At 33.3% G+C, this 23,876-nt stretch overlaps 1 protein-coding gene across 1 annotated transcript in view; it reads left to right on the forward strand.

Annotated features, from left to right (window-relative positions):
* LOC128636319 (receptor-type tyrosine-protein phosphatase beta) overlaps window positions 1-23,876 on the forward strand; it is a 390,099-nt gene that overhangs the window by 186,844 nt on the left and 179,379 nt on the right. The window contains exons 13-34 of the mRNA XM_053689349.1: window positions 505-771; window positions 1,217-1,465; window positions 2,219-2,506; window positions 2,940-3,188; window positions 3,960-4,226; window positions 4,672-4,920; window positions 5,689-5,955; window positions 6,401-6,649; window positions 7,424-7,690; window positions 8,123-8,371; window positions 9,145-9,411; window positions 9,845-10,093; window positions 10,865-11,131; window positions 11,578-11,826; window positions 12,602-12,868; window positions 13,301-13,549; window positions 14,324-14,590; window positions 15,024-15,272; window positions 16,044-16,310; window positions 16,742-16,990; window positions 17,765-18,031; window positions 18,496-18,744. Of these exons, the coding sequence (XP_053545324.1) occupies window positions 505-771; window positions 1,217-1,465; window positions 2,219-2,506; window positions 2,940-3,188; window positions 3,960-4,226; window positions 4,672-4,920; window positions 5,689-5,955; window positions 6,401-6,649; window positions 7,424-7,690; window positions 8,123-8,371; window positions 9,145-9,411; window positions 9,845-10,093; window positions 10,865-11,131; window positions 11,578-11,826; window positions 12,602-12,868; window positions 13,301-13,549; window positions 14,324-14,590; window positions 15,024-15,272; window positions 16,044-16,310; window positions 16,742-16,990; window positions 17,765-18,031; window positions 18,496-18,744 (5,697 nt within the window). The remainder of the gene's footprint in view (window positions 1-504; window positions 772-1,216; window positions 1,466-2,218; window positions 2,507-2,939; window positions 3,189-3,959; window positions 4,227-4,671; window positions 4,921-5,688; window positions 5,956-6,400; window positions 6,650-7,423; window positions 7,691-8,122; window positions 8,372-9,144; window positions 9,412-9,844; window positions 10,094-10,864; window positions 11,132-11,577; window positions 11,827-12,601; window positions 12,869-13,300; window positions 13,550-14,323; window positions 14,591-15,023; window positions 15,273-16,043; window positions 16,311-16,741; window positions 16,991-17,764; window positions 18,032-18,495; window positions 18,745-23,876) is intronic.

Here is a 23,876-nt window from a genome sequence, read left to right on the forward strand (position 1 = left end):
ATTGAATTAACAACAATACATACTGTACTTATATATAACCAACCATTAAATTAAGAACCATTTAGTTACATAAAATGAATTGTTTATCTTGCAAACAACAAGGTAAATGATCAGACACAAGTATTATTGCTGTTTGTTATTTGTTGTGGTGCAATATTTATATAACACTAAAACAGGTATAAATGTGGTTATACACCTATTTTATACACAGCTGAAGGTTATATCCTTCTTCTAATAGAGTAGAAGTCGTCATATACAGCTAAGCTTCAATAGTTTTACTTATTTGTTAAATTGAATTTCACACATCTATGTATTTCTGTATTTAATTTTATATTACAAAACTGGGAATTATTTATTAGTTTTTACACTATATGAAATGTTTCAGTCTTTAAAAAAAGTTAAATAAAAAAATAAAATAAAAAATCAAGCATTGTATTAAACAGCAGATATTGTATATAGTTCACATGTACTGATATCTCATTATTATTGTACAATGTGTCACAGACCCAACACCACCAGGCTCCATATACTTAATCTCCAATGGAACAAACAGCATCTCATTATCCTGGGGAGACCCAATAAACATGACCAATGTGACAAAGAGTTTTAATATAACTTATAGCAGCACTTTAGGCAACGGGACTGTCTCAAGCAACAACACAAACGTCACCCTTCAGAACCTCAGCTCTGGCACTAAATACACAATAACGGTAGTCACCGTCGCAGACTGTCAGTATCAGAGCTCATCTGTTAATAGCGAAGTCACCACAAGTAAGTTTTGGTGCTATGTTTTTTATATATTTTATTTAATTTCCTTAATAATTAGCTTAATATTTAACTGCAAATAGACCTTAATCATAAAAATAATTTACCACTAGAAGAGAAATGAACTATGAAAGTTTAAATTCAACTTTCATTTCCTTTTAAGCCATAAAACTTATCATTCCTCTCTTGTGATTTGCAAAAAAGTCCAGAGAACACCATTTGGGAAAGTCACAGTGTCACAAAGCGTCTTGCAGGGAATGGTGATCAGCATCTACTCTCTATAACTTATATGTCAGATTGTATGTTATGTAGAATACACTGTATGTTTGTATCTAATCTGGAAAAAAAAGCTAAAAACCTAATTTGTTTATTTACTTAAACCGTAATATTAAGCCTAGAGTAAGTGTATACATTTTACATATATATATTTATTTGTTTATTTATTTAACAGGGCCATATGCAGTGAACAATCTAACAATTTCTAGTAAAACAGATTCTATTACCCTGAATTGGAGTAAACCTTATGAATATAACAATAATTATACTTACAAAGTACAGACAGACGTGTCCTCTACAATAGTGCAAAGTGAATCTGCTACAATCAGTAATCTGACCCCAGGGAAGACATACACATTCACTGTAACCGCAAGAGCTTACAATGAGACTGAGGGAGACTCTGTATCAGTAACAGGCTGTACATGTGAGTACTAAGTGTAAATACTGCACTGTAACAACACATTTATATATAATAATTTTGTAATAATTCTCTGCTGTGCTCATGTTCTCTGTATCATGTGAGTACCTGGTGGTATCTGATGGTGAAATATGCTGGTGCCCTTATTTAGTGCAAGTGGGATGAAAGCCGGAGATGATCATTTACTTACACATGTGTAGTTGATGTTGTGTACCTGGAGTGTACAAAATTTTCACATGAAGAACCACAATGTAAATACCAATTATAACAATATTAATTGAATTAACAACAATACATACTGTACTTATATATAACCAACCATTAAATTAAGAATAATTTAGTTACATAAAATGAATTGTTTATCTTGCAAACAACAAGGTAAATGATCAGACACAAGTATTATTGCTGTTTGTTATTTGTTGTGGTGCAACATTTATATAGCACTAAAACAGGTATAACTGTGGTTATACACCTATTTTATACACAGCTGAAGGTTATATCCTTCTTCTAATAGAGTAGAAGTCGTCATATACAGCTAAGCTTCAATAGTTTTACCTGTTTGTTAAATTGAATTTCACACATCTATGTATTTCTGTATTTAATTTTATATTACAAAACTGGGAATTATTTATTAGTTTTTACACTATATGAAATATTCCAGTCTTTAAAAAAACTTAAATAAAAAAAATCTAAAAAAAATCAAGCATTGTATTAAACAGCAGATATTGTATATAGTTCACATGTACTGATATCTCATTATTATTGTACAATGTGTCACAGACCCAACACCACCAGGCTCCATATACTTCATCTCCAATGGAACAAACAGCATTTCATTATCCTGGGGAGCCCCAATAAACATGACCAATGTGACAAAGAGTTTTAATATAACTTATAGCAACGCTTTAGGCAACGGGACTGTCTCAAGCAACAACACAAATGTCACCCTTCAGAACCTCAGCTCTGGCACTAAATACACAATAACGGTAGTCACCTTCGCAGACTGTCAGTATCAGAGCTCACCTGTTAATAGCGAAGTCACCACAAGTAAGTTATGGTGCTATGTTTTTTATATATTTTATTTAATTTCCTTAATAATGATCATATTATTTTACTGCAAATTTACCTTAATCATAAAAATAATTTGTCACTAGAAGAGAAATTCACCTTGATAGTTTAAATTCAAATTTCATTTCCATTTAAGCCATAAAACTTATCATTCTTCTTTTGTGATTTTCAAAAAAGTCCAGAGATCACCATATGGGAAAGTGACAGTGTCACATAGCATCTTGCAGGGAATGGTGATCAGCATCTCCTCTCTATAACTAATATGTCAGATTGTATGTTATGTAGAATACCCTGTATGTTTGTATCTAATCTGGAAAAAAAAACTAGATTTTCTACTTAAACCGTAATATTAAGCCTAGCGTAAGTGTATACATTTTACATATATATATTTATTTGTTTATTTATTTAACAGGACCATATGCAGTGAACAATGTAACAATTTCTAGTAAAACAGATTCTATTACCCTGAATTGGAGTAAACCTTATGAATATAACAATAATTATACTTACAAAGTACAGACAGACGTGTCCTCTACAATAGTGCAAAGTGAATCTGCTACAATCAGTAATCTGACCCCAGGGAAGACATACACATTTACTGTAACCGCAAGAGCTTACAATGAGACTGAGGGAGACTCTGTATCAGTAACAGGCTGTACATGTGAGTACTAAGTGTAAATACTGCACTGTAACAACACATTTATATATAATAATTGTGTAATAATTCTCTGCTGTGCTCATGTTCTCTGTATCATGTGAGTACCTGGTGGTATCTGATGGTGAAATATGCTGGTGCCCTTATTTAGTGCAAGTGGGATGAAAGCCGGAGATGATAATTTACTTACACATGTGTAGTTTATGTTGTGTACCTGGAGTGTACAAAATTTCACATGAAGAACCACAATGTAAATACCAATTATAACAATATTAATTGAATTAACAACAATACATACTGTACTTAAATATAACCAACCATTAAATTTAAGAACCATTTAGTTACATAAAATGAATTGTTTATCTTGCAAACAACAAGGTAAATGATCAGACACAAGTATTATTGCTGTTTGTTATTTGTTGTGGTGCAACATTTATATAACACTAAAACAGGTATAACTGGGGTTATACACCTATTTTATACACAGCTGAAGGTTATATCCTTCTTCTAATGTAGAAGTCGTCATATACAGCTAAGCTTCAATAGTTTTACTTATTTGTTAAATTGAATTTCACACATCTATGTATTTCTGTATTTAATTTTATATTACAAAACTGGGAATTATTTATTAGTTTTTACACTATATGAAATGTTCCAGTCTTTAAAAAAACTTAAATAAAAATTTAAAAAAAAAAATCAAGCATTGTATTAAACAGCAGATATTGTATATAGTTCACATGTACTGATATCTCATTATTATTGTACAATGTGTCACAGACCCAACACCACCAGGCTCCATATACTTCATCTCCAATGGAACAAACAGCATCTCATTATCCTGGGGAGCCCCAATAAACATGACCAATGTGACAAAGAGTTTTAATATAACTTATAGCAGCACTTTAGGCAATGGGACTGCCTCAAGCAACAACACAAACGTCACCCTTCAGAACCTCAGCTCTGGCACTAAATACACAATAACGGTAGTCACCATCGCAGACTGTCAGTATCAGAGCTCACTTGTTAATAGCGAAGTCACCACAAGTAAGTTATGGTGCTATGTTTTTTATATATTTTATTTAATTTCCTTAATAATTAGCTTAATATTTAACTGCAAATAGACCTTAATCATAAAAATAATTTACCACTAAAAGAGAAATGAATTATGAAAGTTTAAATTCAACTTTCATTTCCATTTAAGCCATAAAACTTATCATTCCTCTCTTGTGATTTGCAAAAAAGTCCAGAGAACACCATTTGGGAAAGTCACAGTGTCACAAAGCGTCTTGCAGGGAATGGTGATCAGCATCTACTCTCTATAACTAATATGTCAGATTGTATGTTATGTAGAATACCCTGTATGTTTGTATCTAATCTGGAAAAAAAAGCTAAAAACCTAATTTGTTTATTTACTTAATCCGTAATATTAAGCCTAGAGTAAGTGTATACATTTTACATATATATATTTATTTGTTTATTTATTTAACAGGGCCATATGCAGTGAACAATCTAACAATTTCTAGTAAAACAGATTCTATTACCCTGAATTGGAGTAAACCTTATGAATATAACAATAATTATACTTACAAAGTACAGACAGACATGTCCTCTACAATAGTGCAAAGTGAATCTGCTACAATCAGTAATCTGACCCCAGGGAAGACATACACATTCACTGTAACCGCAAGAGCTTACAATGAGACTGAGGGAGACTCTGTATCAGTAACAGGCTGTACATGTGAGTACTAAGTGTAAATACTGCACTGTAACAACACATTTATATATAATAATTGTGTAATAATTCTCTGCTGTGCTTTTCTCTGTATCATGTGAGTACCTGGTGGTATCTGATGGTGAAATATGCTGGTGCCCATATTTAGTGCAAGTGGGATGAAAGCCGGAGATGATCATTTACTTACACATGTGTAGTTGATGTTGTGTACCTGGAGTGTACAAAATTTTCACATGAAGAACCACAATGTAAATACCAATTATAACAATATTAATTGAATTAACAACAATACATACTGTACTTAAATATAACCAACCATTAAATTAAGAACCATTTAGTTACATAAAATGAATTGTTTATCTTGCAAACAACAAGGTAAATGATCAGACACAAGTATTATTGTTGTTTGTTATTTGTTGTGGTGCAACATTTATATAACACTAAAACAGGTATAACTGGGGTTATACACCTATTTTATACACAGCTGAAGGTTATATCCTTCTTCTAATGTAGAAGTCGTCATATACAGCTAAGCTTCAATAGTTTTACTTATTTGTTAAATTGAATTTCACACATCTATGTATTTCTGTATTTAATTTTATATTACAAAACTGGGAATTATTTATTAGTTTTTACACTATATGAAATGTTCCAGTCTTTAAAAAAACTTAAATAAAAATGTTTTAAAAAAAATCAAGCATTGTATTAAACAGCAGATATTGTATATAGTTCACATGTACTGATATCTCATTATTATTGTACAATGTGTCACAGACCCAACACCACCAGGCTCCATATACTTCATCTCCAATGGAACAAACAGCATCTCATTATCCTGGGGAGCCCCAATAAACATGACCAATGTGACAAAGAGTTTTAATATAACTTATAGCAGCACTTTAGGCAACGGGACTGCCTCAAGCAACAACACAAACGTCACCCTTCAGAACCTCAGCTCTGGCACTAAATACACAATAACGGTAGTCACCGTCGCAGACTGTCAGTATCAGAGCTCACCTGTTAATAGCGAAGTCACCACAAGTAAGTTATGGTGCTATGTTTTTTATATATTTTATTTAATTTCCTTAATAATTAGCTTAATATTTAACTGCAAATAGACCTTAATCATAAAAATAATTTACCACTAGAAGAGAAATGAACTATGAAAGTTTAAATTCAACTTTCATTTCCTTTTAAGCCATAAAACTTATCATTCCTCTCTTGTGATTTGCAAAAAAGTCCAGAGAACACCATTTGGGAAAGTCACAGTGTCACAAAGCGTCTTGCAGGGAATGGTGATCAGCATCTACTCTCTATAACTAATATGTCAGATTGTATGTTATGTAGAATACCCTGTATGTTTGTATCTAATCTGGAAAAAAAAGCTAAAAACCTAATTTGTTTATTTACTTAAACCGTAATATTAAGCCTAGAGTAAGTGTATACATTTTACATATATATATTTATTTGTTTATTTATTTAACAGGGCCATATGCAGTGAACAATCTAACAATTTCTAGTAAAACAGATTCTATTACCCTGAATTGGAGTAAACCTTATGAATATAACAATAATTATACTTACAAAGTACAGACAGACGTGTCCTCTACAATAGTGCAAAGTGAATCTGCTACAATCAGTAATCTGACCCCAGGGAAGACATACACATTCACTGTAACCGCAAGAGCTTACAATGAGACTGAGGGAGACTCTGTATCAGTAACAGGCTGTACATGTGAGTACTAAGTGTAAATACTGCACTGTAACAACACATTTATATATAATAATTGTGTAATAATTCTCTGCTGTGCTCATGTTCTCTGTATCATGTGAGTACCTGGTGGTATCTGATGGTGAAATATGCTGGTGCCCATATTTAGTGCAAGTGGGATGAAAGCCGGAGATGATCATTTACTTACACATGTGTAGTTGATGTTGTGTACCTGGAGTGTACAAAATTTTCACATGAAGAACCACAATGTAAATACCAATTATAACAATATTAATTGAATTAACAACAATACATACTGTACTTATATATAACCAACCATTAAATTAAGAATAATTTAGTTACATAAAATGAATTGTTTATCTTGCAAACAACAAGGTAAATGATCAGACACAAGTATTATTGCTGTTTGTTATTTGTTGTGGTGCAACATTTATATAACACTAAAACAGGTATAACTGTGGTTATACACCTATTTTATACACAGCTGAAGGTTATATCCTTCTTCTAATAGAGTAGAAGTCGTCATATACAGCTAAGCTTCAATAGTTTTACCTGTTTGTTAAATTGAATTTCACACATCTATGTATTTCTGTATTTAATTTTATATTACAAAACTGGGAATTATTTATTAGTTTTTACACTATATGAAATATTCCAGTCTTTAAAAAAACTTAAATAAAAAAAATCTAAAAAAAATCAAGCATTGTATTAAACAGCAGATATTGTATATAGTTCACATGTACTGATATCTCATTATTATTGTACAATGTGTCACAGACCCAACACCACCAGGCTCCATATACTTCATCTCCAATGGAACAAACAGCATCTCATTATCCTGGGGAGACCCAATAAACATGACCAATGTGACAAAGAGTTTTAATATAACTTATAGCAACGCTTTAGGCAACGGGACTGTCTCAAGCAACAACACAAATGTCACCCTTCAGAACCTCAGCTCTGGCACTAAATACACAATAACGGTAGTCACCTTCGCAGACTGTCAGTATCAGAGCTCAAATGTTAATAGCGAAGTCACCACAAGTAAGTTATGGTGCTATGTTTTTTATATATTTTATTTAATTTCCTTAATAATGATCATATTATTTTACTGCAAATTTACCTTAATCATAAAAATAATTTGTCACTAGAAGAGAAATGTACCTTGATAGTTTAAATTCAAATTTCATTTCCTTTTAAGCCATAAAACTTATCATTCTTCTTTTGTGATTTTCAAAAAAGTCCAGAGATCACCATATGGGAAAGTGACAGTGTCACATAGCGTCTTGCAGGGAATGGTGATCAGAATCTACTCTCTATAACTAATATGTCAGATTGTATGTTATGTAGAATACCCTGTATGTTTGTATCTAATCTGAAAAAAAAACTAGATGTTCTACTTAAACCGTAATATTAAGCCTAGCGTAAGTGTATACATTTTACATATATATATTTATTTGTTTATTTATTTAACAGGACCATATGCAGTGAACAATGTAACAATTTCTAGTAAAACAGATTCTATTACCCTGAATTGGAGTAAACCGTATGAATATAACAATAATTATACTTACAAAGTACAGACAGACGTGTCCTCTACAATAGTGCAAAGTGAATCTGCTACAATCAGTAATCTGACCCCAGGGAAGACATACACATTCACTGTAACCGCAAGAGCTTACAATGAGTCTGAGGGAGACTCTGTATCAGTAACAGGCTGTACATGTGAGTACTAAGTGTAAATACTGCACTGTAACAACACATTTATATATAATAATTGTGTAATAATTCTCTGCTGTGCTCATGTTCTCTGTATCATGTGAGTACCTGGTGGTATCTGATGGTGAAATATGCTGGTGCCCTTATTTAGTGCAAATGGGATGAAAGCCGGAGATGATCATTTACTTACACATGTGTAGTTGATGTTGTGTACCTGGAGTGTACAAAATTTTCACATGAAGAACCACAATGTAAATACCAATTATAACAATATTAATTGAATTAACAACAATACATACTGTACTTATATATAACCAACCATTAAATTAAGAATAATTTAGTTACATAAAAAGAATTGTTTATCTTGCAAACAACAAGGTAAATGATCAGACACAAGTATTATTGCTGTTTGTTATTTGTTGTGGTGCAACATTTATATAACACTAAAACAGGTATAACTGTGGTTATACACCTATTTTATACACAGCTGAAGGTTATATCCTTCTTCTAATAGAGTAGAAGTCGTCATATACAGCTAAGCTTCAATAGTTTTACCTGTTTGTTAAATTGAATTTCACACATCTATGTATTTCTGTATTTAATTTTATATTACAAAACTGGGAATTATTTATTAGTTTTTACACTATATGAAATATTCCAGTCTTTAAAAAAACTTAAATAAAAAAAATCTAAAAAAATCAAGCATTGTATTAAACAGCAGATATTGTATATAGTTCACATGTACTGATATCTCATTATTATTGTACAATGTGTCACAGACCCAACACCACCAGGCTCCATATACTTCATCTCCAATGGAACAAACAGCATCTCATTATCCTGGGGAGACCCAATAAACATGACCAATGTGACAAAGAGTTTTAATATAACTTATAGCAACGCTTTAGGCAACGGGACTGTCTCAAGCAACAACACAAATGTCACCCTTCAGAACCTCAGCTCTGGCACTAAATACACAATAACGGTAGTCACCTTCGCAGACTGTCAGTATCAGAGCTCACCTGTTAATAGCGAAGTCACCACAAGTAAGTTATGGTGCTATGTTTTTTATATATTTTATTTAATTTCCTTAATAATGATCATATTATTTTACTGCAAATTTACCTTAATCATAAAAATAATTTGTCAATAGAAGAGAAATGCACCTTTATAGTTTAAATTCAAATTTCATTTCCTTTAAAGCCATAAAACTTATAATTCTTCTTCTGTGATTTTCAAAAAAGTCCAGAGATCACCATATGGGAAAGTGACAGTGTCACATAGCGTCTTGCAGGGAATGGTGATCAGCATCTCCTCTCTATAACTAATATGTCAGATTGTATGTTATGTAGAATACCCTGTATGTTTGTATCTAATCTGGAAAAAAAAACTAGATTTTCTACTTAAACCGTAATATTAAGCCTAGCGTAAGTGTATACATTTTACATATATATATTTATTTGTTTATTTATTTAACAGGACCATATGCAGTGAACAATGTAACAATTTCTAGTAAAACAGATTCTATTACCCTGAATTGGAGTAAACCTTATGAATATAACAATAATTATACTTACAAAGTACAGACAGACGTGTCCTCTACAATAGTGCAAAGTGAATCTGCTACAATCAGTAATCTGACCCCAGGGAAGACATACACATTCACTGTAACCGCAAGAGCTTACAATGAGACTGAGGGAGACTCTGTATCAGTAACAGGCTGTACATGTGAGTACTAAGTGTAAATACTGTGCACTGTAACAACACATTTATATATAATAATTGTGTATAATTCTCTGCTGTGCTCATGTTCTCTGTAACATGTGAGTACCTGGTGGTATCTGATGGTGAAATATGCTGGTGCCCTTATTTAGTGCAAGTGGGATGAAAGCCGGAGATGATAATTTACTTACACATGTGTAGTTGATGTTGTGTACCTGGAGTGTACAAAATTTCACATGAAGAACCACAATGTAAATACCAATTATAACAATATTAATTGAATTAACAACAATACATACTGTACTTAAATATAACCAACCATTAAATTAAGAACCATTTAGTTACATAAAATGAATTGTTTATCTTGCAAACAACAAGGTAAATGATCATACACAAGTATTATTGCTGTTTGATATTTGTTGTGGTGCAACATTTATATAACACTAAAACAGGTATAACTGGGGTTATACACCTATTTTATACACAGCTGAAGGTTATATCCTTCTTCTAATGTAGAAGTCGTCATATACAGCTAAGCTTCAATAGTTTTACTTATTTGTTAAATTGAATTTCACACATCTATGTATTTCTGTATTTAATTTTATATTACAAAACTGGGAATTATTTATTAGTTTTTACACTATATGAAATGTTCCAGTCTTTAAAAAAACTTAAATAATTTTTTTTTTAAAAAAATCAAGCATTGTATTAAACAGCAGATATTGTATATAGTTCACATGTACTGATATCTCATTATTATTGTACAATGTGTCACAGACCCAACACCACCAGGCTCCATATACTTCATCTCCAATGGAACAAACAGCATCTCATTATCCTGGGGAGCCCCAATAAACATGACCAATGTGACAAAGAGTTTTAATATAACTTATAGCAGCACTTTAGGCAATGGGACTGCCTCAAGCAACAACACAAACGTCACCCTTCAGAACCTCAGCTCTGGCACTAAATACACAATAACGGTAGTCACCGTCGCAGACTGTCAGTATCAGAGCTCACCTGTTAATAGCGAAGTCACCACAAGTAAGTTATGGTGCTATGTTTTGTATATATTTTATTTAATTTCCTTAATAATTAGCTTAATATTTAACTGCAAATAGACCTTAATCATAAAAATAATTTACCACTAGAAGAGAAATGAACTATGAAAGTTTAAATTCAACTTTCATTTCCTTTTAAGCCATAAAACTTATCATTCCTCTCTTGTGATTTGCAAAAAAGTCCAGAGAACACCATTTGGGAAAGTCACAGTGTCACAAAGCGTCTTGCAGGGAATGGTGATCAGCATCTACTCTCTATAACTAATATGTCAGATTGTATGTTATGTAGAATACCCTGTATGTTTGTATCTAATCTGGAAAAAAAAAACTAAAAACCTAATTTGTTTATTTACTTAAACCGTAATATTAAGCCTAGAGTAAGTGTATACATTTTACATATATATATTTATTTGTTTATTTATTTAACAGGACCATATGCAGTGAACAATCTAACAATTTCTAGTAAAACAGATTCTATTACCCTGAATTGGAGTAAACCGTATGAATATAACAATAATTATACTTACAAAGTACAGACAGACGTGTCCTCTACAATAGTGCAAAGTGAATCTGCTACAATCAGTAATCTGACCCCAGGGAAGACATACACATTCACTGTAACCGCAAGAGCTTACAATGAGACTGAGGGAGACTCTGTATCAGTAACAGGCTGTACATGTGAGTACTAAGTGTAAATACTGTGCACTGTAACAACACATTTATATATAATAATTGTGTAATAATTCTCTGCTGTGCTCATGTTCTCTGTATCATGTGAGTACCTGGTGGTATCTGATGGTGAAATATGCTGGTGCCCTTATTTAGTGCAAGTGGGATGAAAGCCGGAGATGATCATTTACTTACACATGTGTAGTTGATGTTGTGTACCTGGAGTGTACAAAATTTTCACATGAAGAACCACAATGTAAATACCAATTATAACAATATTAATTGAATTAACAACAATACATACTGTACTTATATATAACCAACCATCAAATTAAGAATAATTTAGTTACATAAAATGAATTGTTTATCTTGCAAACAACAAGGTAAATGATCAGACACAAGTATTATTGCTGTTTGTTATTTGTTGTGGTGCAACATTTATATAACACTAAAACAGGTATAACTGTGGTTATACACCTATTTTATACACAGCTGAAGGTTATATCCTTCTTCTAATAGTGTAGAAGTCATCATATACAGCTAAGCTTCAATAGTTTTACCTGTTTGTTAAATTGAATTTCACACATCTATGTATTTCTGTATTTAATTTTATATTACAAAACTGGGAATTATGTATTAGTTTTTACACTATATGAAATGTTCCAGTCTTTAAAAAAACTTAAATAAAAAAAATCTAAAAAAATCAAGCATTGTATTAAACAGCAGATATTGTATATAGTTCACATGTACTGATATCTCATTATTATTGTACAATGTGTCACAGACCCAACACCACCAGGCTCCATATACTTCATCTCCAATGGAACAAACAGCATCTCATTATCCTGGGGAGACCCAATAAACATGACCAATGTGACAAAGAGTTTTAATATAACTTATAGCAACGCTTTAGGCAATGGGACTGTCTCAAGCAACAACACAAATGTCACCCTTCAGAACCTCAGCTCTGGCACTAAATACACAATAACGGTAGTCACCTTCGCAGACTGTCAGTATCGGAGCTCACCTGTTAATAGCGAAGTCACCACAAGTAAGTTATGGTGCTATGTTTTTTATATATTTTATTTAATTTCCTTAATAATGATCATATTATTTTACTGCAAATTTACCTTAATCATAAAAATAATTTGTCACTAGAAGAGAAATGCACCTTGATAGTTTAAATTCAAATTTCATTTCCTTTTAAGCCATAAAACTTATCATTCTTCTTTTGTGATTTTCAAAAAAGTCCAGAGATCACCATATGGGAAAGTGACAGTGTCACATAGCGTCTTGCAGGGAATGGTGATCAGAATCTACTCTCTATAACTAATATGTCAGATTGTATGTTATGTAGAATACCCTGTATGTTTGTATCTAATCTGAAAAAAAAACTAGATGTTCTACTTAAACCGTAATATTAAGCCTAGCGTAAGTGTATACATTTTACATATATATTTTTATTTGTTTATTTATTTAACAGGACCATATGCAGTGAACAATGTAACAATTTCTAGTAAAACAGATTCTATTACCCTGAATTGGAGTAAACCTTATGAATATAACAATAATTATACTTACAAAGTACAGACAGACGTGTCCTCTACAATAGTGCAAAGTGAATCTGCTACAATCAGTAATCTGACCCCAGGGAAGACATACACATTTACTGTAACCGCAAGAGCTTACAATGAGACTGAGGGAGACTCTGTATCAGTAACAGGCTGTACATGTGAGTACTAAGTGTAAATACTGTGCACTGTAACAACACATTTATATATAATAATTGTGTATAATTCTCTGCTGTGCTCATGTTCTATGTAACATGTGACTACCTGGTGGTATCTGATGGTGAAATATGCTGGTGCCCTTATTTAGTGCAAGTGGGATGAAAGCCGGAGATGATAATTTACTTACACATGTGTAGTTGATGTTGTGTACCTGGAGTGTACAAAATTTCACATGAAGAACTACAATGTAAATACCAATTATAACAATATTAATTGAATTAACAACAATACATACTGTACTTATATATAACTAACCATTAAATTAAGAACCATTTAGTTACATAAAATGAATTGTTTATCTTGCAAACAACAAGGTAAATGATCAGACACAAGTATTATTGCTGTTTGTTATTTGTTGTGGTGCAACATTTATATAACACTAAAACAGGTATAACTGTGGTTATACACCTATTTTATACACAGCTGAAGGTTATATCCTTCTTCTAATAGAGTAGAAGTGGTCATATACAGCTAAGCTTCAATAGTTTTACCTGTTTGTTAAATTGAATTCCACACATCTATGTATTTCTGTAATTAATTTTATATTACAAAACTGGGAATTATTTATTAGTTTTTACACTATATGAAATGTTCCAGTCTTTAAAAAATTTTTATTTAAAAAAATAAATAAAAAATCAAGCATTGTATTAAACAGCATATATTGTATATAGTCCACATTTACTGATATCTCATTATTATTGTACAATGTGTCACAGACCCAACACCACCAGGCTCCATATACTTAATCTCCAATGGAAAAAACAGCATCTCAATATCCTGGGGAGACCCAATAAACATGACCAATGTGACAAAGAGTTTTAATATAACTTATAGCAACGCTTTAGGCAACGGGACTGTCTCAAGCAACAACACAAACGTCACCCTTCAGAACCTCAGCTCTGGCATTAAATACACAATAACGGTAGTCACCGTCGCAGACTGTCAATATAAGAGCTCATCTGTTAATAGCCAAGTCACCACAAGTAAGTTCTGGTACTATGTTTTTTTATATATTTTATTTAAATTCCTTAATAATGATCATATTATTTTACTGCAAATTTACCTTAATCATAAAAATAATTTGTCACTAGAAGAGAAATGCACCATGATAGTTTAAATTCAAATTTAATTTCCTTTTAAGCCATAAAACTTATCATTCTTCTTTTGTGATTTTCAAAAAAGTCCTGAGATCACCATATGGGAAAGTGACAGTGTCACATAGCGTCTTGCAGGAAATGGTGATCAGAATCTACTCTCTATAACTAATATGTCAGATTGTATGTTATGTAGAATACCCTGTATGTTTGTATCTAATCTGAAAAAAACCCTAGATGTTCTACTTAAACCGTAATATTAAGCCTAGCGTAAGTGTATACATTTTACAAATATATATTTATTTGTTTATTTATTTAACAGGACCATATGCAGTGAACAATCTAACAATTTCTAGTAAAACAGATTCTATTACCCTGAATTGGAGTAAACCTTATGAATATAACAGTAATTATACTTACAAAGTACAGACAGACGTGTCCTCTACAATAGTGCAAAGTGAATCTGCTACAATCAGTAATCTGACCCCAGGGAAGACATACACATTCACTGTAACCACAAGAGCTTACAATGAGACTGAGGGAGACTCTGTATCAGTAACAGGCTGTACATGTGAGTACTAAGTGTAAATACTGTGCACTGTAACAACACATTTATATATAATATTTGTGTATAATTCTCTGCTATGCTCATGTTCTCTGCAACATGTGAGTACCTGGTGGTATCTGATGGTGAAATATGCTGGTGCCCTTATTTAGTGCAAGTGGGATGAAAGCCGGAGATGATCATTTACTTACACATGTGTAGTTGATGTTGTGTACCTGGAGTGTACAAACTTTTCACATGAAGGACCACAATGTAAATACCAATTTTAACAATATTAATTGAATTAACAACAATACATACTGTACTTAAATATATAACCAACCATTAAATTAAGAACCATTTAGTTACATAAAATGAATTGTTTATCTTGCAAACAACAAGGTAAATGATCAGACACAATTATTATTGTTGTTTGTTATTTGTTGTGGTGCAACATTTATATAACACTAAAACAGGTATAACTGTGGTTATACACCTATTTTATACACAGCTGAAGGTTATATCTTCTTCTAATGTAGAAGTCGTCATATACAGCTAAGCTTCAATAGTTTTACCTATTTGTTAAATTGAATTCCACACATCTATGTATTTCTGTATTTAATTTTATATTACAAAACTGGGAATTATTTATTAGTTTTTACACTATATGAAATGTTCCAGTCTTTAAAAAAAGTTAATTAAAAAAAAATAAAAAAATCAAGCATTGTATTAAACAGCAGATATTGTATATAGTTCACATGTACTGATATCTCATTATTATTGTACAATGTGTCACAGACCCAACACCACCAGGCTCCATATACTTCATCTCCAATGGAACAAACAGCATCTCATTATCCTGGGGAGACCCAATAAACATGACCCATATGACAAAGAGTTTTAATATAACTTATAGCAACGCTTTAGGCAATGGGACTGTCTCAAGCAACAACACAAACGTCACCCTTCAGAACCTCAGCTCTGGCACTAAATACACAATAACTGTAGTCACCGTCGCAGCCTGTCAATATAAGAGCTCATCTGTTAATAGCCAAGTCACCACAAGTAAGTTCTGGTACTATGTTTTTTTATATATTTTATTTAAATTCCTTAATAATGATCATATTATTTTACTGCAAATTTACCTTAATCATAAAAATAATTTATCACTAGAAGAGAAATGCACCATGATAGTTTAAATTCAACTTTAATTTCCTTTTAAGCCATAAAACATCATTCTTCTTTTGTGATTTTCAAAAAAGTCCAGAGATCACCATATGGGAAAGTGACAGTGTCACATAGCGTCTTGCAGGGAATGGTGATCAGAATCTACTCTCTATAACTAATATGTCAGATTGTATGTTATGTAGAATACCCTGTATGTTTGTATCTAATCTGAAAAAAACCCTAGATGTTCTACTTAAACCGTAATATTAAGCCTAGCGTAAGTGTATACATTTTACAAATATATATCTATTTGTTTATTTATTTAACAGGACCATATGCAGTGAACAATGTAACAATTTCTAGTAAAACAGATTCTATTACCCTGAATTGGAGTAAACCTTATGAATATAACAATAATTATACTTACAAAGTACAGACAGACGTGTCCTCTACAATAGTGCAAAGTGAATCTGCTACAATCAGTAATCTGACCCCAGGGAAGACATACACATTTACTGTAACCGCAAGAGCTTACAATGAGACTGAGGGAGACTCTGTATCAGTAACAGGCTGTACATGTGAGTACTAAGTGTAAATACTGTGCACTGTAACAACACATTTATATATAATAATTGTGTATAATTCTCTGCTGTGCTCATGTTCTCTGTAACATGTGAGTACCTGGTGGTATCTGATGGTGAAATATGCTGGTGCCCTTATTTAGTGCAAGTGGGATGAAAGCCGGAGATGATAATTTACTTACACATGTGTAGTTGATGTTGTGTACCTGGAGTGTACAAACTTTTCACATGAAGAACCACAATGTAAATACCAATTTTAACAACATTAATTGAATAAACAACAATACATACTGTACTTAAATATAACCAACCATTAAATTAAGAACCATTTAGTTACATAAAATGAATTGTTTATCTTGCAAACAACAAGGTAAATGATCAGACACAAGTATTATTGCTGTTTGTTATTTGTTGTGGTGCAACATTTATATAACACTAAAACAGGTATAACTGGGGTTATACACCTATTTTATAGACAGCTGAAGGTTATATCCTTCTTCTAATGGAGTAGTAGTCTTCATATACAGCTAAGCTTTAATAATTTTACCAATTTGTTAAATTGAATTCCACACATCTATGTATTTCTGTATTTAATTTTGCATTACACAACTGGGAATTATGTATTAGTTTTTACACTATATGAAATGTTCCAGTCTTTAAAAGAATTTAAAAAATACATAAATAATAAAATCAAGCATTGTATTGCATGGGTAAAACTGTATATAGTTCACATGTATTGATATCTCATTATTATTGGACAATGTGTCACAGACCCAACACCACCAGGCTCCATATACTTCATCTCCAAAGGAACAAACATCATCTTATTATCCTGGGGAAACCCAATAAACATGACCAATGTGACAAAGAGTTTTAATATAACTTATAGCAACGCTTTAGGCAACGGGACTGTCTCAAGCAACAACACAAACGTCATCCTTCAGAACCTCAGCTCCGGCACTAAATACACAATAACGGTAATCACCGTCGCAGACTGTCAGTATCAGAGCTCAGCTGTTATAAGCAAAGTCACCACAAGTAAGTTCTGGTGCTATTTGTCATGAATTTTATTTAAATTCCTTAATAATTACTATATTATTAAATTGCAAATAAACCTTAATTTAAAAATTTACATTTTTATCACTAGAGCAGAGATGCACCATGAAAGTTTTATTCTTAATTTCATGTCCTTTTAAGCCATAAAACTTTTTATTCCTCTCTCATGATTTTCCAAAAAAATCCAGAGATCACCATTTGGGAAAGTGACAGTGTCACATAGCGTCTTGCAGGGAATGGTGATCAGAATCTACTCTCTATAACTAATATGTCAGATTGTATGTTATGTAGAATACCCTGTATATTTATAGTATGTGTATCTAATCTGAAAAATCAAACAAATAACAACAAAAATAGTTCTAATTAAAACTTTATTATTAAGCCTAGCATAAATGTATAAATTTTTTTCATTCATTCATTCTTTCATTCATTCTTTTATTTAACAGGACCATCTGCAGTGAACAATCTAATAATTTCTAGTAAAACAGATTCTATTACCCTGAATTGGAGTAAAACTTATGAATATAACAATAATTATACTTACAAAGTACAGACAGACGTGTCCTCTACAATAGTGCAAAGTGAATCTGCTACAATCAGTAATCTGACCCCAGGGAAGACATACACATTCACTGTAACCGCAAGAGCTTACAATGAGACTGAGGGAGACTCTGTATCAGTAACAGGCTGTACATGTGAGTACTAAGTGTAAATACTGTGCACTGTAACAACACATTTATATATAATATTTGTGTATAATTCTCTGCTGTGCTCATGTTCTCTGTAACATGTGAGTACCTGGGGGTATCTGATGGTGAAATATGCTGGTGCCCTTATTTAGTGATTGTTTATCTTGCAAACAACATGGTTAAATGATGCACAAGTATTATTGCACAGATCCAGAGCTGTTTGTGACATGTTGTGGTGCTTATAACCTTACAATATGAAAATGAAAATACAAGATAAATATCAATTTAAAAATAGTAATTGGGGCCTATTTATGAAAGGCCTGTCAGACATGATCCCACATTGTGGATCATGTCCGAAAGACCTCGCTGAATGTGGAGAGCATTCAGCATTGCACCAGCAGCTCTTGTGAACTGCTGGTGCAACGCAGCCCCCTGCAGATTCGCAGCCAATCGGCCACTAGCAGGGGGTAGTCAATCAACCCGATCGTATTCGATCGGGTTGAATTGCGGCGATGTCTGTCCGCCTTCTCAGATCAGGTGTACTGGTTATGGAGCAGCGGTCTTGAAGGCTCGCCAGAAACACAAGGATTCAAGCTCCATACGGAGCTTGATAGATATTCCCCATAGTGTCAATTACCATTAAATTGTGAACGATTGAGCTTCATACATGTGATTGTTTGTCTTGCAAATAACAGTGAAATGATGCACTAAAATTATTGTACAAAGCTTACAATAAAACTGAGAAATACTCTGTATCACCAACAGACTGTTTATGTAATTACTAACGCCTGGATTTAGAGTTTTGTCGGTAACGACCCGCGTAGCTAACGCTGGCTTTTTTCTGGCCGCACCTCTAAAATAACTCTGGTATTGAGAGTCCACAAAATGGCTGCGTTAGGCTCCAAAAAGGGAGCGTACAGGCATATTTAACGCCACTGCAACTCTCGATACCAGAGTTGCTTACGGACGCGGCCAGCCTCAAAAACGTGCTCGTGCATGATTCCCCCATAGGAAACAATGGGGCTGTTTGAGCTGAAAAAAAACCTAACACCTGCAAAAAAGCCGCGTTCAGCTCCTAACGCAGCCCCATTGTTTGCTATGGGGAAACACTTCCTACGTCTGCACCTAACACCCTAACATGTACCCCGAGTCTAAACACCCCTAACCTTACACTTATTAACCCCTAATCTGCCGCCCCCGCTATCGCTGACCCCTGCATCTTATTATTAACCCCTAATCTGCTGCTCCGTAAACCGCCGCTACTTACATTATCCCTATGTACCCCTAATCTGCTGTCCCTAACACCGCCGACCCCTATATTATATTTATTAACCCCTAATCTGCCCCCCACAACGTCACCTCCACCTGCCTACACTTATTAACCCCTAATCTGCCGAGCGGACCGCACCGCTATTATAATAAAGTTATTAACCCCTAATCCGCCTCACTAACCCTATAATAAATAGTATTAACCCCTAATCTGCCCTCCCTAACATCGCCGACACCTAACTTCAAACATTAACCCCTAAGTCTAACCCTAACCCTAACACCCCCCTAAATTAAATATAATTTTATTCTAACGAAATAAATTAACTCTTATTAAATAACTTATTCCTATTTAAAGCTAAATACTTACCTGTAAAATAAACCCTAATGTAGCTACAATATAAATAATAATTACATTGAAGCTATTTTAGGATTAATATTTATTTTACAGGCAACTTTGTAATTATTTTAACCAGGTACAATAGCTATTAAATAGTTAAGAACTATTTAATAGTTACCTAGTTAAAATAATTACAAAATTACCTGTAAAATAAATCCTAACCTAAGTTACAATTAAACCTAACACTACACTATCAAAAAATTAATTAAATAAAATACCTACAATTACCTACAATTAAACCTAACACTACACTATCAATAAATTAATTAAATACAATACCTACAATTATCTACAATTAAATAAACTAACTAAAGTACAAAAAATAAAAAAGAACTAAGTTACAAAAAATAAAAAAATATTTACAAACATAAGAAAAATCTTACAACAATTTTAAACTAATTACACCTACTCTAAGCCCCCTAATAAAATAACAAAGCCCCCCAAAATAAAAAATGCCCTACCCTATTCTAAATTACAAAAGTTCAAAGCTCTTTTACCTTACCAGCCCTGAACAGGGCCCTTTGCGGGGCATGCCCCAAGAAATTCAGCTCTTTTGCCTGTAAAAAAAAACACATACAATACCCCCCCCCCAACATTACAACCCACCACCCACATACCCCTAATCTAACCCAAACCCCCCTTAAATAAACCTAACACTAAGCCCCTGAAGATCTTCCTACCTTGTCTTCACCATACCAGATTCACCGATCGGTCCAGAGTCTTGATCCAAGCCCAAGCGGGGGGCTGAAGAGTGATGTCCATCCTCGGGCTGAAGTCTGGATCCAAGCGGCGGCTGAAGAAATCCATCATCGGGCTGAAGTCGGAAGTCCATCATCGGGATGAAGTCTTCTATCAAGCCGCATCTTCAATCTTCTTTCTTCTGGAGCGGAGCCATCTTCTTCCAAGCCGACGCGGAACATCCTCTTCAACTGACGACTAGACGACGAATGACGGTTCCTTTAAGGGACCGTCATCCAAGATGGCGTCCCTTGAATTCCGATTGGCTGATAGGATTCTATCAGCCAATCGGAATTAAGGTAGGAATATTCTGATTGGCTGATGGAATCAGCCAATCAGAATCAAGTTCAATCCGATTGGCTGATCCAATCAGCCAATCAGATTGAGCTCGCATTCTATTGGCTGATCGGAACAGCCAATAGAATGCGAGCTCAATCTGATTGGCTGATCGGATCAGCCAATCGTATTGAACTTGATTCTGATTGGCTGATTCCATCAGCCAATCAGAATATTCCTACCTTAATTCCGATTGGCTGATAGAATCCTATCAGCCAATCGGAATTCGAGGGACGCCATCTTGGATGACGTCCCTTAAAGGAACCGTCATTCGTCGTCTAGTCGTCGGTTGAAGAGGATGTTCCGCGTCGGCTTGGAAGAAGATGGCTCCGCTCCAGAAGAAAGAAGATTGAAGATGCGGCTTGATAGAAGACTTCATCCCGATGATGGACTTCCGACTTCAGCCCGATGATGGATTTCTTCAGCCGCCGCTTGGATCCAGACTTCAGCCCGAGGATGGACATCACTCTTCAGCCCCCCGCTTGGGCTTGGATCAAGACTCTGGGACCGATCGGTGAACCTGGTATGGTGAAGACAAGGTAGGAAGATCTTCAGGGGCTTAGTGTTAGGTTTATTTAAGGGGGGTTTTGGGTTAGATTAGGGGTATGTGGGTGGTGGGTTGTAATGTTGGGGGGGGGGTATTGTATGTGTTTTTTTACAGGCAAAAGAGCTGAATTTCTTGGGGCATGCCCCGCAAAGGGCCCTGTTCAGGGCTGGTAAGGTAAAAGAGCTTTGAACTTTTGTAATTTAGAATAGGGTAGGGCATTTTTTTATTTTGGGGGGCTTTGTTATTTTATTAGGGGGCTTAGAGTAGGTGTAATTAGTTTAAAATTGTTGTAAGATTTTTCTTATGTTTGTAAATATTTTTTATTTTTTGTAACTTAGTTCTTTTTTATTTTTTGTACTTTAGTTAGTTTATTTAATTGTAGATAATTGTAGGTATTGTATTTAATTAATTTATTGATAGTGTAGTGTTAGGTTTAATTGTAGGTAATTGTAGGTATTTTATTTAATTAATTTATTGATAGTGTAGTGTTAGGTTTAATTGTAACTTAGGTTAGGATTTATTTTACAGGTAATTTTGTAATTATTTTAACTAGGTAACTATTAAATAGTTCTTAACTATTTAATAGCTATTGTACCTGGTTAAAATAATTACAAAGTTGCCTGTAAAATAAATATTAATCCTAAAATAGCTACAATGTAATTATTTGTTATATTGTAGCTATATTAGGGTTTATTTTACAGGTAAGTATTTAGCTTTAAATAGGAATAAGTTATTTAATATAGAGCTGCAACAACTAATCGTCATAATCGATAATAATCGATTATGAAAATAGTTGTCAACGAATCTCATAATCGATTAATCGATTAGTTGTTTTGCAATTAGTTGGTCTGTGCACAACACCAGCTGCTTCACTCCAATGAACTCCTGCATATGGTATTGTGTTTTATGGTTATGTCTTTAGCCTAAAGGACATCTACCGACTTCTAATTTTCACATTTTCAGGACAGTATACGTTAAACAACTACCCCAGGCTTATGTGCAACCCAGATATAATAGTCATCATTTGGATTGTTTATATTAAATCTGGTGATTTGGAACTATGCTTTGCATAATATAGTGCTGAGCTTGTTGTTTACACCTTGCCCCTAGACTGATGGGAGTTATTTAAATTGATGTGAACTATTATCTGTTTGCACAATTATTAGCGTATTGCTTGTTATTGCTGATTATAAGTACTGTAAAAATAAATGTGTAAGGCTTTGTCCTGTTATTGATATATAGTCCTTAGCGCGTTTGATTTGTTTTTTTATATTTTTAATATATTGTGATAATATGTACCAGATTCAACCTATATGTATATATCTGTTATTTTTAGAGCAGACTAGATATTTCCCCCTAACATTATAGCTGGTTATTTACCATTGCATATAGATATATTTTATGTAAGAATGAAGTCAAGGGTTACTTTATTGAGAGGCCCCTTGCCAAGGTGAAAACCCCTTTGCATTGGTGAAGAGCTAACAAAGATAAATATCCCACTTTGGTGAAATTGGCAAAACCCTACTTAAACATCTCAAGCACCTCAACACCATCTTAGTGCCTTTTCTCTGCTGCAGGAAATATAGCTGCAAACAGAGAACCAGCCTTAGCCAGAAGCATGTGGACATGTTGAGATTTTTGCATTTCAATGCAAAGTTTCTGAAAGAAGTGAATAACAGAATGTTATTAACAGTGATAGTCTAACTCTTTCTAGTTCTACCTCTTTTCAAACAGGTTTTGTTTTTGTTTTGTTTTGTTTTAATTATAAAACTGTTCCTCTGCTGCTTAAAAATTTGACAAACAGTTGTGTTAATGTAAAGTTTTAGTCTGAAGTTTATATTTGTAATACTC

This window comes from Bombina bombina, chromosome 7 (assembly GCF_027579735.1).
Source record: "Bombina bombina isolate aBomBom1 chromosome 7, aBomBom1.pri, whole genome shotgun sequence".
In the NCBI taxonomy this organism is placed as follows: domain Eukaryota; kingdom Metazoa; phylum Chordata; class Amphibia; order Anura; family Bombinatoridae; genus Bombina; species Bombina bombina.